Source organism: Balaenoptera physalus, assembly GCF_965194825.1.
Source record: "Balaenoptera physalus genome assembly, chromosome: 7".
In the NCBI taxonomy this organism is placed as follows: domain Eukaryota; kingdom Metazoa; phylum Chordata; class Mammalia; order Artiodactyla; family Balaenopteridae; genus Balaenoptera; species Balaenoptera physalus.
The window spans coordinates 25,850,480-25,864,966 of record NC_138886.1 but is presented as its reverse complement, the minus strand read 5'-3'; the positions used below and the strand labels follow the sequence as shown (position 1 = coordinate 25,864,966).

The window sequence follows — 14,487 nt, the reverse complement described above, 5'->3', positions numbered from 1 at the left end:
TCACAAAGCACCGAGCTGATCTCCCTGTGCTATGCAGCTGCTTCCCACTAGCTATCTATTTTACATTTGGTAGTGTATATATGTCCATGCCACGCTCTCATTTTGTCCCAGCTTACCCTTCCCCCTCCCCGTATCCTCAAGTCCATTCTCTAGTAGGTCTGCGTCTTTATTCCCGTCTTGCCCCTAGTGAACAAGTAAATTTTAATTATGGCATACTTTTGTAGTGAGAAACGAAAAGCAGCTAAACAGTTTACATGTACTGGACTTAATTTTTTTAATCTATTAAGAACCATATTGATTTTGCTGTATTTAAGCACTTATTAAATGTTAAACTTTAAATACACAGGAACAGAATCATATGAGGAAACTTTGCCTCATCTAGTTTTTTCAAAAATTGTGGTACACAACACAGAATTTACAGATTTAACCATTTTTAAGTGTTTGGTTCATTGGCATTAAATACATTCACATTGTTGTGTATCCATCACCACCATCTGTTTCTAAACTTTTTTTCACTTTCCCAAACTAAAACTCTGTACCTGTTAAACAGTAACTACCCATTTCCCCTGCTCCCCAGCCCCTGACACCACTGTTCTCCTTTCTATGAATTTGACTACTCTTCATACCTCATATAAGTGGAATCATACAGTATTTGTCCTTTTGTGACTTGTTTATTACCCTTAGTATAATGTCTTCAAGGTTCATCCACATTGTAGCATGTGCCAGAATTTCTCTCCTTTTTAGGGCTGAATAGTATTCCCTTGTCTAGTTTTATCATACATAGTACATAGTGGAAAATGTGGTAGCCACACATTTGGGTATGTATTTGTTGTGGTCTTATTTCCTTTAGTATTATAGTAACATTGACTATTTAGAACATAACTAAGAGTTGAGCAGGATAGGTAAGTCCCATCCCCCTACCTTGCCCAAGACACTTTTTTCCAGTACACTCTACTAGCTCAAATAGAACAAGTCACAAATCCACTCATTGCATTTACAGTTTGTTGGTATATACTTGGGGCAAATTATGTTGAATTTTAATCTCATCTTCCATCAAATCAGTTACCTTTTCACCTTAGGTAAGTTATGAGCTAAGCAGGTAGTGAGCATTGATAGGCTGTAGGAGAAGAATAAAACTCATATAATATGATTTTTACCCATATGTAATTGCTTTTTGCTTGGTAGGAATGTTTATGGCTCCGATTCTAGTTCAGAAAGTGCTGAGCATGCGGTTATAACTTTATTTGGCCTTTATTTGTCGGTTTAACTGTATATACATCTCAAAAGTTATGTTAATCTCTTATAGTTACACCTATTGGCTTGTAGTCAATATTGGGATTTTCTTCCCTCTAAAATACAGCAGATTATCTGGCATGTTCATTAATCATACTTCTGTTTATACTTTCAAGAAAGTTATTTTTGTTGCTTTCAAATGACAATAAATACTTTGAAGTTATAACCAAGAAACTTTAATTGTGAAGTTTTGGGGGGGAATTATGTGGTTCTTTTTTTGGATACTCAATCTGTACGTTTTAAAATATTTGCTTCTTTTGGTTCTTTTTCATAATGATCCGAAGACTGAAACCGTTGGCTAAAGCTAATGGAAGTTGATAGTTAATATATATGCTCTCGTCAGCTTTGAAAGAATAACATAAATAGTGATTCAGATTGCCGCTATTGATCACTCATTATGTCACCTTACAAAATTATTTTCAAGTTACAAACTTGTATTAGTGTTATGTTTGTTTGTAGCATTCAGAGATCAGGTAATAATGCAGTGTTTTATCATAATGCATTATTTTGATTTGTAATGTGTTTAGCCCAAAGCAGTGACAACACCAGCACCAGCTACAACTCAGCAATCAAATTCTGCCACCACTACCACAGTTACTTTCTCCACAGCACCAGCTGTGGTTCAGGCCCCAACCCCTGCCCCCACTTTGGCTCCCACTCCCACACCTGCATCTGTCACTCCAGCATCAACGACAGCGTCTTCTGAACCTGCACCTGCTAGTGCAACGAAACAAGAGAAACCTGCAGAAAAGCCAGCAGAAACACCAGTGGCTGCTAGCCCAACATCAACTGACAGGTAAGAACTGGATTCTAGGAAATTGTATAGGAATATGTTCATAACAGTGACTTCATGAATGTATTTATTTTGATTATTGTTTTGATCAGACTAACTTTCTATCTGCTATGTTAAACTTTTTCTAAACTTTGAACCCTGACTAAAGCAGTATGCTTGTGTCTATTTACATTTCCGTAATCTGAATTTGTATACTGTGCATTGTTTTTTTTTCTCCCAGGGTGAAGGGAAAGGGGTCAAAGTCATTATTCATTTTGTGTAGAAAAATTAGGAAATACAAATGACCAAAAAGAAGAAGAATTATAAAATAATCTGACACTATATTATAGCTTGACACATTATAAATAACTTGACATTTGTCCCCCAGTCATTATTATATTTGACCTATGTTCTTTGACTATTGTCACATCTGTCATAAACATCCTTCCATGTCAGTAAAGTTTTCCAGTTGCTACATAGTATTGTGTTTGGGTCTAACATTTGTTAGGTCTTCACCTTAGAAAAGAAATTAACATCTTTGGATTTTTCCTCATCTGTAAAATGTGGATGACAGCAGGACCTATCTCATAGAGTTGTTATAAGGATTAAATGAAATAAGTGTAAAAGATATGAAATAGCACATGGCACACAGTGTGTGCTGAGTAAGTATCTACATCTTTGTGAAGTTGTATAGAAATTTAAGTTTTTGCCTGTGTAGATCTTTAGAACAGAAGAAAAAGTGCTGGGATATTTTGGGAGCAAAAAAAAGTTCTTGTAGGAAGTTGGCAGTTAGGATTATTGAGTAGTTTGTGACAAAGGTTTTCTTCCCCAATGATAAATAAAATAACCAAAATAATGCTTCAGTTCTCTTGGCTGGAAATCATACACGGGAATCTCTTCTTTATCTGAGAGCCTGAGTTGCTTTGTGTCCAGTATGTATTGGCACTGAAGCAAGCGGTTTGTATTTTGTGACTTTGGTGCAACTCAGGACCTCAGTGGCAGTAGAGTCCTGGAATCAGGACCAGACACAATGGAAAACTATGCAGCATTTGGAAACACTGACATAGAAGGATGTCTGTGATAAATACAATGATGAGAAAGACTTTAGTCATGAATTCTTTCTGATCATCTTTCATTTTAGTGTTCTGTCTTTGAGTGCCGTTTCTTTGACTCAGTCAACCATGTTGGGAGGGGTTTGAGTCACCTGGTTTGTTGCTGCTTCGGGCGTCTTTTCAAGGATTTAATTCCCCAAGAAAACACAGGTTCAGGTAGTAAAATATTTTCCCTATGTCAGCCTGCTGTACTTTGCTTTAGGCATTCTGAAACACTGTTGCCTAATTTGGTACTTCTCCCATGTACAGCTAGAATTGCATACAATCACCCTTAACTAGTGGGAGACAACCCAGAGTCGGCCTATGCTATTGCATCAAAAGGCTGTTACATCTTTTCTGTGTATGGGAGGGAACTTACAAATTTCACAAATTGGTTTTCCAAATCATTTAAACATTGTAAACTTAATTAAATATGTCTTGAGTTGGTACAGTATTTCTTAATTGCTTTAAGCTCCTTTTTAAAAGCTCCATAGTGTAAGAATTTCCAAATTGATCAATCCATTTTAATGTGCTAATATCATCAATTCAAGTTTTTTTATTATCTCTATTCTTTTTATTTCTTCTTGGGGGTACAGTTTTATTTATCTGTTTTCAAGAGTCAGGATTATCTTTTCAGACCCATAGAGATTACATAAAGGAGTTGATGGTCAGAAAAGCAGACTCCAGAGTTGCCTACTTACTTGGGCTTTGTACACCAACCTTTTACTCTTTTTTTTTTTTAAATATAAATTTATTTATTTATTTATTTTTGGCTGCTTTTGGTTCTTTGTTGCTGTGTGTGGCTTTCTCTAGTTGCGGCGAGCGGGGGCTACTCTTCATTGCAGTGTGTGGGCTTCTCATTGCGGTGGCTTCTGTTGTTGCGGAGCACAGGCTCTAGGCGTGCGGGCTTCAGTAGTTGTGGCACGTGGGCTCGGTAGTTGTGGCACACGGGGTTAGTTGCCCAGCGGCATGTGGGATCTTCCCAGGCCAGGGCTCGAACCCGTGTCCCCTGCATTGGCAGGCGGATTCTTATCCACTGTGCCACCAGGGAAGCCCAACCCTTTACTCTTATTTCCCCAAATTATACACCTCAGAGAAGGATAGCACAGAAAGGGAAGGATGAGGGAAGCTCAGAAAACCAGCTGCTTAAATGTGCCTTAGTTTCTTCATATGTGCTATAAAACATTTAGTGTCTTATAAAGCACAGAACTCAGTGAGATAGTTATCAGAAGATATGCTGGTATGAATTTGAGGAGTGTCAGAAAGTTTGTTTATCACCCTGGCCTGACATTTCATTATTAGGGATTTGTTTCTTTAGGTCAGTTTTGTTCTTTAAAAGCCACCTATTGCAGTGCAAATTCCACTTGTTGATATCTACATTAGAGAAACTGCACTTGTGCACAAGGACTGTATTGCTTGTAATTGAGGACAAATTGGAACCAACCTAAATATCCATGAGTAAGGGCATGACTTGACATGTTATTTGTATTAGAGAACTGTGCTATTCAGGTGTGGTAGTGAATAGGCAACATCAGCATCACTGGGAGTTCGTTTGAAATGAATTCTTAGGCTCCACCCTAGACCTCTAAATAAGAATTTCTGGGCGTGGGTCCTAGAAATCTGTATTTTAACAAGCTCTCCTGGTGAATTCTTAGGCTTCCTAAAGTTTGAGGAGCTCTGATATCCAATACTACAGGCCAGTTAAAGTATGCAGTATATATGCATATTAAATAAAGGTGGTTTCAAGGCTTTGTTATCAAGTGAAAATAGCAGATTGCAGAACAGTATAGGCAATAACCACAAACCAAACAAAAACCACATAACAACATTGCATATTTTCTGTGGGTGGCATATTAATGTGTAGAAAAACAGTAGCAGAGGGACAACACACTAGCTGATAAAGTGGTTTCCTCTGTGGATGGGGGGGAGGAGTGTTGAGGCAGAGTCAAGATTGAATGGTGGTTAAACGGTATCTCAGTCTTGTCTGTAATGTTTAAAAAGAAATTTTAAAACAACGTGCAAAAATAGCACAAATTGTTCTATAAAAGAACAGTAACAAAGGGGTCTAATTCTACCAGATAGTAAAATGTATTATGCATGGTAATGATTACAATTTAGTATGGCTCTTAACTAGAAAGACTGCTTGGTGAAATAGTAGTCTAGAAACAGACCAAAATACATACAGGGACTTAATATAAGATAAAAATGTAATTTCAGACCACTGTGGGGAAAATGCTATTAGGATAAATGTCTAGCCATCTGGAGGTAAAAAAAGATGGATCACATCTTACACTCATAAAAATAAATTTTAGATGGATAGAGATTTAATGTAAAAGTGAAACCATAAACTAGAGGAGAGCATAGGAAAATAATCATAACCCAAAAAAGTCATAAAAGGAATGATTAATACATTTGACTACAGAAAGAATTTAAAAGTTGGAAACCAAACAAAAAATGTCTTAATAGTTTGATTTGGAATGGAATTAAATTAAATTAAATGGAATACTCTGCATCTCTGGGAAAAATTGAGGCAGTTGTAGTTCTGCTGACATGCAGTAATTGTTCAAACACACAACAACAAGACACAAGTCAGGTCTAAGGCAGGAGAATTTGTTTTCCTATATATATGGTATAGAACTGTAGTATATAATTCTTTTTGAAATTTTGCCTTCTACATGTTAATTTTACTATCTAGTTGATGAAGATATGTTAAAAATGATACCAAAGGATTGTCTTAATCATAACAATCATGTTGAGTGTTATGATACCAGGAACTTGCTGAGCACTTTACCAGCAGTAACCCTACCCACAGCACTTGGGGATACGTGGGTACCATTGTTGACCTCATTGTATTGGTGAAGAACTGACTGAGTCTTACAGAGTAATTTATGAATTCAAACTTAGGTATTTCCGTTACTCTTACTATGCTGTAGGGTTTTCTAAGAACTGAAGTCTACTGTGTTTCGTTTCTAAAATTGGGACAGAGGTATATGTGTGTATGTTTTACTCAAAACTGCTAACTGCTGTCTTTACCACTTTTGTAAACCTCAGTTTATTTTTCTTTGGCCTTCTCTTTATGGTCTTTCATTATTGTGTTTGTGTCTTCTTTGTTTTCTAGACCCATCTTCTGCAATTGCCTAACAAAACTTAGTTCTTTTAAACTGGCTTAAAACTTGGTTACAGCTTGGGTCTATCCTGCCTCTGCATCTTTTTGTTTATGCTACGTTCCTTGACCTGAAGGCTTTCTTGCAGTTTCTGTGTTCAGAACTTAACTATAAGACCTAAATGAAATTCTACTATGTAAAGACTTCCCAGGCCTTTCCAGCCTAATGCAGTTTCTGCATGTGCTGTTTATCATATACAGCTTTTGATATTTCTTTTACTATGACTTGACTTATAGATTATTTAATTTTTCTTGTAAATTCTTTCAGGGAATTAGTTGTATGTTATCTTTTTTTGTATTCCTTAAATGGTAAGCTCTCTGTAAGGATGTTCTTTTTTATCTTTGGACATTTTAAATGATGGATTTGCAGAACAGAATGAGTATTAAAATTGAAAATTCTTCCCATGCCATAAATGTTATGGATAAAGCTTTGGGGTTTAATCTGGAAGCCTTTTTGAACACTGTAGCCAGACTTCTACATTTAATTAAAATCAAAGAATCTCTACAAATTGGATAGCTACTAAACTTTAAGGTAAATTTTACATACTTTCTGATACATGATTTTCTAAAAACATTTTACAGTACATCAGGTGATTCTTCTCGGTCAAACCTTTTTGAAGATGCAACAAGTGCACTTGGTAAGTATCTACATTGTAAATTACCTTGTAAGAGACAGGAGGTTTAAGTTTCATTTTTCTAGATCACGAAAATGTTCATTTTCATGGTTGCTTCCAATCAAGCGGCTAAATGATTTAGATAATGCAGTTGATGTTACTAAAGACTTTTGTAAGTTAGTGTTTTATATATTGAATCCTTTAAATTGTATTGTTAAGAGTTAAGCATACTTCTTCCTTAAAGCAGATAATTTTCCATTTTCCAAATGTGGGTTTTAAATGAGGTTTTAACAAAGTTTGATCTGTGTACAGGTTTATTACAAAGTATCTTTGAAATGAGTATAAGATGTTACTAAATCTGTCTCACATTTCATCTTTATTCACCTCCAGCCTTTATTCCACCTTGTAGCCTTATAGGTCCCCATCTGCATCTTGTTGCTTGTATTGTACTTGCAGTGAAAGTGCCTTTTATCCCGACTTTCAGTTTTACCTGTTGAATAATGTCTTTCCATCCTTCGCTTCACACCTAATCTGTCAAAATCAGTTTGGGGTTTTTTGCCCATTTTCCCGTTGTAACTATACCTAGTACAGTGCCTGCTATAAGTACTCATTATTGGTCTGTTGAATGGCAACCCCATTCCTGCCCTTTGGTACTCTTCTGTACTGCTGGAAATGGTAGGGAGGTAGAAGACTGGGAACAGGTGGGAATGGCAGCTTCAGTAGAGTATGGGCTTCTGGATTCCTTGTTTAGCTGCTACAGCAGCAAGGTTCCAACAGCAGTAGTATCTCACAAGATATGGGATTGGCCCTCTGACCTAATTGAACTTGAACTCCATGGTGCCCTCCTTGCCATGGAAAATGGCTGGCTGATTTCCCATAGCACATAGGGGCAAAATAGTTGTTTAATCAACTTAAGATCACCTGGATGTACCAAACCCACATTCCTATCTTTGAGAGACTGTTTTCTGGGATTACTGTGCTTCATATGAGTTAGTGTCCAACAATCGGGAAAACAGAAATCATTCTATTTCAAACAGGAAAAGGCTTAATCTTAGGAAATTGTTACAGAGGTGCTGGAACAGCTCAAGATTACCCAGAGATGAGTAAAGGGCTCTGTAGCCTCAGAGCTGAAACCAGCTAGCACGTGCCACTGCTGCTGTCGGAGGCTGTGGCTATTGCCGTTGCTGCTTCAGTTGGAATGCACTGATGCAGCTGGGCGGAAGCCCGGGAGTCCACAACTCTAGTTGCTCCTGCTCTAGTCTCTGGTGGTGGTGTCTTACCTTTTACACCTTGCATCTCTTAGAACAGCAGTTCTCAACTGTATGGTCTCGGGATCCCTTTACTCTTTCATCTTTAATTTATCCAGTCTTTATGTTGATACCTTGCTTCTTTAAATGTTTCTTCTTTGACTTCTGTGACACCACTCTTTTCTTGAACCGTACCTCTGACTATTCCTTCTCAGGCTTTCTGGTTAATTCTTTCTATCTTACCTGGCTTTTAAATGTATGAGTTTACTTTGGTTCTGCTCTAGGTCATAGTTCAAAGTTCAGACTATGGGAATGGCAGATACCACCCATATACAGTTGACACTTGAACAACACAGGGGTTAGGGGCGCCAACCCCATGTAGTCAAAAATCCATCTATAACTTTACAGTCAGGCCTCTGTATCCATGGTTCTGCATCTGCAGATTCAACCAACTATGGATCATGTAGTAGTGTACTAGGAATCGACTTAGCTGATTATTAGTGGATCTACACAGTTCAAACCCATATTGTTCAAGGGTTAACTGTACTACAAGGATTCTCAAAATTAAAACTCTAGTACATATCTCCCTCTGACTTCCCAGACTCATTCTTGAAGCTGCCAGCTGGAAAACCTATAACGTCCACAAACTCCTTAGGTTCCAAATTTATTAATTTTTAATTCCCCCATCTGATTCTTCTCCTTTGTTCCCTTCTTGCTTGCATCATCTTCCACTCTCTACCAAAGTATTGGCATCAGCCTTGACCCTCTGCCTCTCTTGGCCCAGTGAGGCCAGGAGTCCTATTGATCCTCCTTCCTGAAGTCTCTGGAATGTTTGTTCTACTGCCACTTAATTGCCTTGGTTTATGTCCTTACCTTACTGATGCTCTTCTGTTACCCTCTTTTAACTGGTCTATTCCCTGCCACGGTGAAGTTTCTAAAAGGCACATCTAATGAGGTCATTGTTCCTTTCACAGCACCTCCTAACCTAGAAGATAAGTACAAGACTCTTTTTTTTTTTTTAATATTTATTTGTTTTTGGCTGTGTTGGGTCTTAGTTGCGGCATGCGGAATCTTTCATTGCGGCGTGTGGGCTCTTTGTTGCAGCGCGTGGGCTTCTCTCTAGTTGTGGTGCGTGAGCTCAGTAGTTGTGGCACACGGGCTTAGTTGCCCCGCGGCCTGTGGGATCTTAGTTCCCTAATCAGGGATCGAACCCACATCCACTGCGTTGGAAGGCAGATTCTTAACCACTGGACCACCAGGGAAGTCCCCCAAAACTCATTCTTAATGACATCTAAGATTCTTCATCACTGCTTCTTCAGTCTCATTAGCTCTGTCTCATGTTGTTCATTGTCCCTAATTTTTCTAGGAGTCATTTCCCTCATACTTTCAGGATCTAAAGAGTATCAAACTTGAGTGTAGGCATTTCTTTTTGAGTTTTTATAACTTGACTAAGAAGCATGATTTTAGGAGGCATAGCATCAAGGAGAGGCATGGGAGCTCTGGAGTCTAGACAGCTTGTGTTTGTGTATCTGCACCATGGCTTAACAGCCGTTGATCAAATTGTTAATCTTTCTAAGCCTCAGCCTCATTATCTTTAAAAGGAAGGGAAAATAAACCTTTCTTATAGAGTTCTTGTAAGAATTGAATGAGAAACACTATGTTAAAATAGTACAGTTACGATACTCTACAACTCTTAATTTTGTTTAAAATTAAACAAAATGCCATATTGCTGTATGGCATATAATATTTTCTGTTTCTGGGAACTAGATTACTGAAAGTATATTGGCACCTGAGTGATTTGTGCTAGAATTATATCAGTGAGTAATTTAAAAGATAAAAATAGTTTAAGTACTTTATGGAATAGGTAGGGAAAAGTCATTACTCTAAACAAGGTATCAAATGCTGAATTTGCTCAGTGATACTTAGTTTTTTAATAATATAATAAGAGGTTAATATCCATGATATATAAAGAACTCATACAACTCAATAGCAAAAAAAAAAAAAACCAATTTAAAATGGGCAAAGTACTTGAATAGACATTTCTCCAAAGAAGATATACAAAAGACCAACAAGTATATAGAAAGATGCTTAACACCACTAGTTGTTAGGAAAATGCAAATTAAAACCACAATGAGATATCACCTCAGGCCTGTTAAAATGGCCATCATCAAAAAGACGAGGTATAGCAAATGCTGGTGAGGATGTGGAAAAAGGGAACCCTTGTAAACTGTTGGTGGGAATGTAAATTGGTGCAGCTACTATGGAAAACAGTATGGTGGTTCCTCAAAAATTAAAAATAGAACTACCATATGATCCAGCAGTTCCAGTTCTGGGAATCTATCTAAAGGAAATGAAAGCACTAACTTGAAAAAATATCTGCATCCCCATGTTCATAACAGCATTATTTACAATAGCCAAGACATGGAACAAACCTAAATGTCCATCAATGGATGAATGGATGAAGAAGCGGGGTTGTGTGTATGTGTGTGTGTGTGTGTGTGTACACATAATGGGGTATTACTCAACCATAAAAAGTGAGGAGTTTCTGCCATTTGCAACAACGTGGATGGACCTTGAAGGTATTATGCTAAGTTAAATAAGTCAGAGAAAGACAACTCCTATAGGATCTCACTTATATGTAGACTCTTCAAATCAACACTACAAAACATCAAACTCAAAGTGGTTTCCAGAGGCAGAGGATGGGGGATAGGAAGTTGGAAGAAGGTGGTCAAAAGGTACAAACTTCCAGTTATAAGATAAATACTAGGGATGTAGTGTACAACATGATGACTAGATAGCTAGCATTGCTGTATGGCATATAGGAAAGTTGTTGAGAGTAAATCCTGAGTTCTTGTCACAAGGAGAAAAAATTTTTTTCTTTTTGTTGTATCCATATGAGAAGATGGATGTTAGCTGAACCTGTTGTAATCATTTCACAATATATGTTAAGTCAAGCCATCATGCTCTATGTCTTACACTTATACAGTGATGTATCAATTATTTCTCAATGAAACTGGGTTGGGGGGGTAGATAGACCAGAGTTTTAGTGTAAAATACTATATGAAATAAAAAATTCTGCAGAAAAAAATCATTCACCTGATTTTGTCACCTGTATATCAGGGAAACAGTATAGCAAAAATGGCACGGTCCCTTGCAAGGTTGAACCTGTGTTCAGATGGGGGAAAGAAAATAGAGTGAAACAAAATAAATTGCAAATCATGATAAATGATATTTAAAAAATTAATGGCTTCCATAAAGAAGAACAAAAGGCACTTATATTTAGGCTAGTCAGGCAGTACCTCTCTGAGACTGTAGCATTTAAACTGAGAACTGGAGCATGTAAAGGAACAGACCATCAAAGAAGCCTGGTGTGTGTGAAGGTTCTGGGGCAGAAGCTGTGACTTGTGAAGCAAGTAGAAATGGATTGGTTGGAGTGCGGCACGTGCAGGGTTGTTGAGGTTGGGAGCTCAAAATGAGATTAGGTTTTCTTTCTTAAAAGGTCACTTTTGCAACTGGCTGAAGAATGAATGGATTGTAGGCTTGGGGGCAGGAGAGGAAGCAGGGCATAATCTAGACCAGAGATTGTTGTGGACTGGTCTTGAGTGAAGGCAGGGAGAAAGAGGAAGCTTGATAGGTTTGGGATATATTTTAGAGATAGGACCTACCAGGTATGCTAGTGGATTAGATGCGGAAGGAGGGGAAAGGGAATTGAAATCACCAGGGTTTCTGGTTCAAGCACTTGGATGGATAGAGGTGCTGCTAATTGAAGTGGAGAAGGCAGATGATAAATGGTGGGACATGTTTGAGGGGGAATCTTTGAGATCCAAAGTCACATGCTGGTATTGGTTGAGGAGTGAGCAGAATGTGAGAAGTGGACACAGCATGTACAGACAGCTATGGCTGTGAAGGGAGGAGAGCAGACGGATGGACCAGTTCCTGAAAGAGAATTGGGATGCAGTCAAGGGAGGCGTGTTTTTGTTTTTAGGATGACATTCTAGGACATAGTTAACTGCTGATCAAGATAATTAGGTGGGCAGGAAAGGGTGGGAGATGGACAAGAAGTGTGGTAGCTTTAAGTTTAGTGGGAGAGAGTTGGCTTTCTTTAAATCAGAGTGTTGCCTGACATTTCCATGAAGAGTGAGTCAGAGTTGGAGAGATCCTGTGGGAAATGTCTTACAGGGATAATTGTACCAGTTTTATACGGTATGGGACATTCTAACTTTCTAGCTTCCAAACTCCTTTTCCCCTCTGCTTTGATAACGAAAGGTGTCCAAGGAAAACAACTTATTACAGCACAGTTGATTTCGTGAAGTGTCCCTACTTGTTCTGAAAAATCAGTTCACCTGTCTCTTCTTCCAGGTTGCCTGCCCTGACTTGCTAATTATTTTCTATGTTTGTGCTACACTTGTACTTGATATTTTTATTATGTGTATTAAACATACTGTATTTTCCATTGCTGCTCTGTACCACAACTTAGTGGTATAAAACAACAGATTTATTATCTTATTATAATACTGTAGGTTAGAAGTCTGATATGGAGCTCACTGGGCTAAAATCAGAGCTGCATTCCTTTCTGGAGACTCTAGGGGAGAATTTGTTCTGTGTCCTTTCCAACTTCTAGAGGCTGACCACATACCTTGGCTCATATCCCTTTCCTCTGTCATCAAAGGTGGCAGCATAGCATCTCTGACCCTGCTTTTGTCCTCTCTTCCTTACATCTATTTCTCCGACCCTCTAATCTGCTTCCCTCCTACTTTTAAGGACCCTTATGATTACATCGGACCCACCCAGGTAATCCAGGATGATTTCCCTATCTTAAAGTCAGCTGATTAGCAACCTTAATTCCCTTTTGCCTTGTAACCTGACTTACTTATAGTTTCCAGGGATGGGAGGGGGTGGATTATTCTACCTACCACATATATGTTGTAGTTGATAACTGTTACTCATCTTTGTATTCCTGGCACTGTAGTGCCTGAAACAGTGTATACATATATGCACTCAGATTACATGGAGATTGTTTATTTATTAAATTTTCTTTTTCTTTCCCCTTCTTCCACCCACACATACCTTTTTTTAGTGACAGGTCAGTCTTATGAGAATATGGTAACTGAGATCATGTCAATGGGCTACGAACGAGAGCAAGTAATTGCAGCCCTGAGAGCCAGTTTCAACAACCCTGACAGAGCAGTGGAGTATCTTTTAATGGTGAGAAACATTTTGCTTTCTTTGTTCTAGTTGTTTAAGAACAAAATCTCAAAGAAACAGAGATTTTAAAGGGACAGTAACAATTCAGAAGATAATAATGATGTATGCTAGATAATTTACATAGTGCTTTTGTTTTTCTTAGTATGTTAACATTTTGTGTTAATAAAATGTAACCTCTTCTAAAAGATTTTGATAGGATTTTCAATTAGAAAACAACGTGGCTAAATGGGTTGTAAAATTTGCTATCCACTTGGAGTAGTACCCTCAAAGGATGACAGCTGTGTGTTAGAGGGGTAGGGGTGGGGCAGATTTTAAATCTAATTGAATCCAACATTTTAGTAGCTTTTTTGCCTGCCAAGCATAATCCTGGATGTGCTATTTAGAGCAAAAGTTTCAAGTTGGAAGCCCAAGCCAAATTTTGTACTATGTGTAAATTTCTTAATTAGTTGCCAGCTTTTAAAAATTGGGAGATTTCACTTAAAAGTTCAGATAATCTGGTTTATCCGGACAACTCGGATCCCAGATTTTCACAAGCATTTAGGAAAAGTGTTAGGTTGTAGACTCTTTAATTCACTGTCTTCCTGTCCATTCCCTATTACCTGACAGCATCATGCATTTAATTTAATGTGTGATATTATGACTGGTTCTATTGGCATTTGAATTGTTAGCTTATTTATAGTCAGTAGCAGTCGAGGGAATTTTGAATAAGTTATTGGGTTTTGTTCTCTAGTAATAAAGGTTTTTGTGAAATAGATTGTTGTGGGCATGGACTGAAACCCGTGATATTTTATGACAATGAATGTCTATTTTACAAATGTGACATGGGTCAAAAGCAAAGTGTAGATGTTTGCAATAACATTGGATTAACTTTTTAGTCCTAACATTTTATTCTATAATTCTTTGGTGTGTTGGAATATTATCAAAAGTCTCAGTTGCCTTAAACATCATCTCAGATCCTAACTCTTTGGGGAATACCATCCACAGGTTTAATCCATTCCTTTGTTTCCAGTTGTACTTCTGTTAGAAACTCCTTTTGAGAGCGTGGTTTCAGGAGGGTCCCTGTCAAGAGCAGATAACTGTGCTTCTCCTCCACCAGTCGTTT

At 37.8% G+C, this 14,487-nt stretch overlaps 1 protein-coding gene across 2 annotated transcripts in view; it reads left to right on the top strand.

The window, feature by feature from the left end:
* The window catches only part of RAD23B (RAD23 homolog B, nucleotide excision repair protein), a 44,476-nt gene that overhangs the window by 18,014 nt on the left and 11,975 nt on the right, over positions 1 to 14,487 (top strand). For both annotated transcript variants that reach the window (XR_014266185.1, XM_082471216.1), the window contains exons 4-6: positions 1,821 to 2,089; positions 6,902 to 6,957; positions 13,258 to 13,385. Coding sequence is in view for 1 of the 2 variants with exons in the window: in XM_082471216.1 (XP_082327342.1) it covers positions 1,821 to 2,089; positions 6,902 to 6,957; positions 13,258 to 13,385 (453 nt within the window). In the remaining variant the exon portion in view is untranslated. The remainder of the gene's footprint in view (positions 1 to 1,820; positions 2,090 to 6,901; positions 6,958 to 13,257; positions 13,386 to 14,487) is intronic.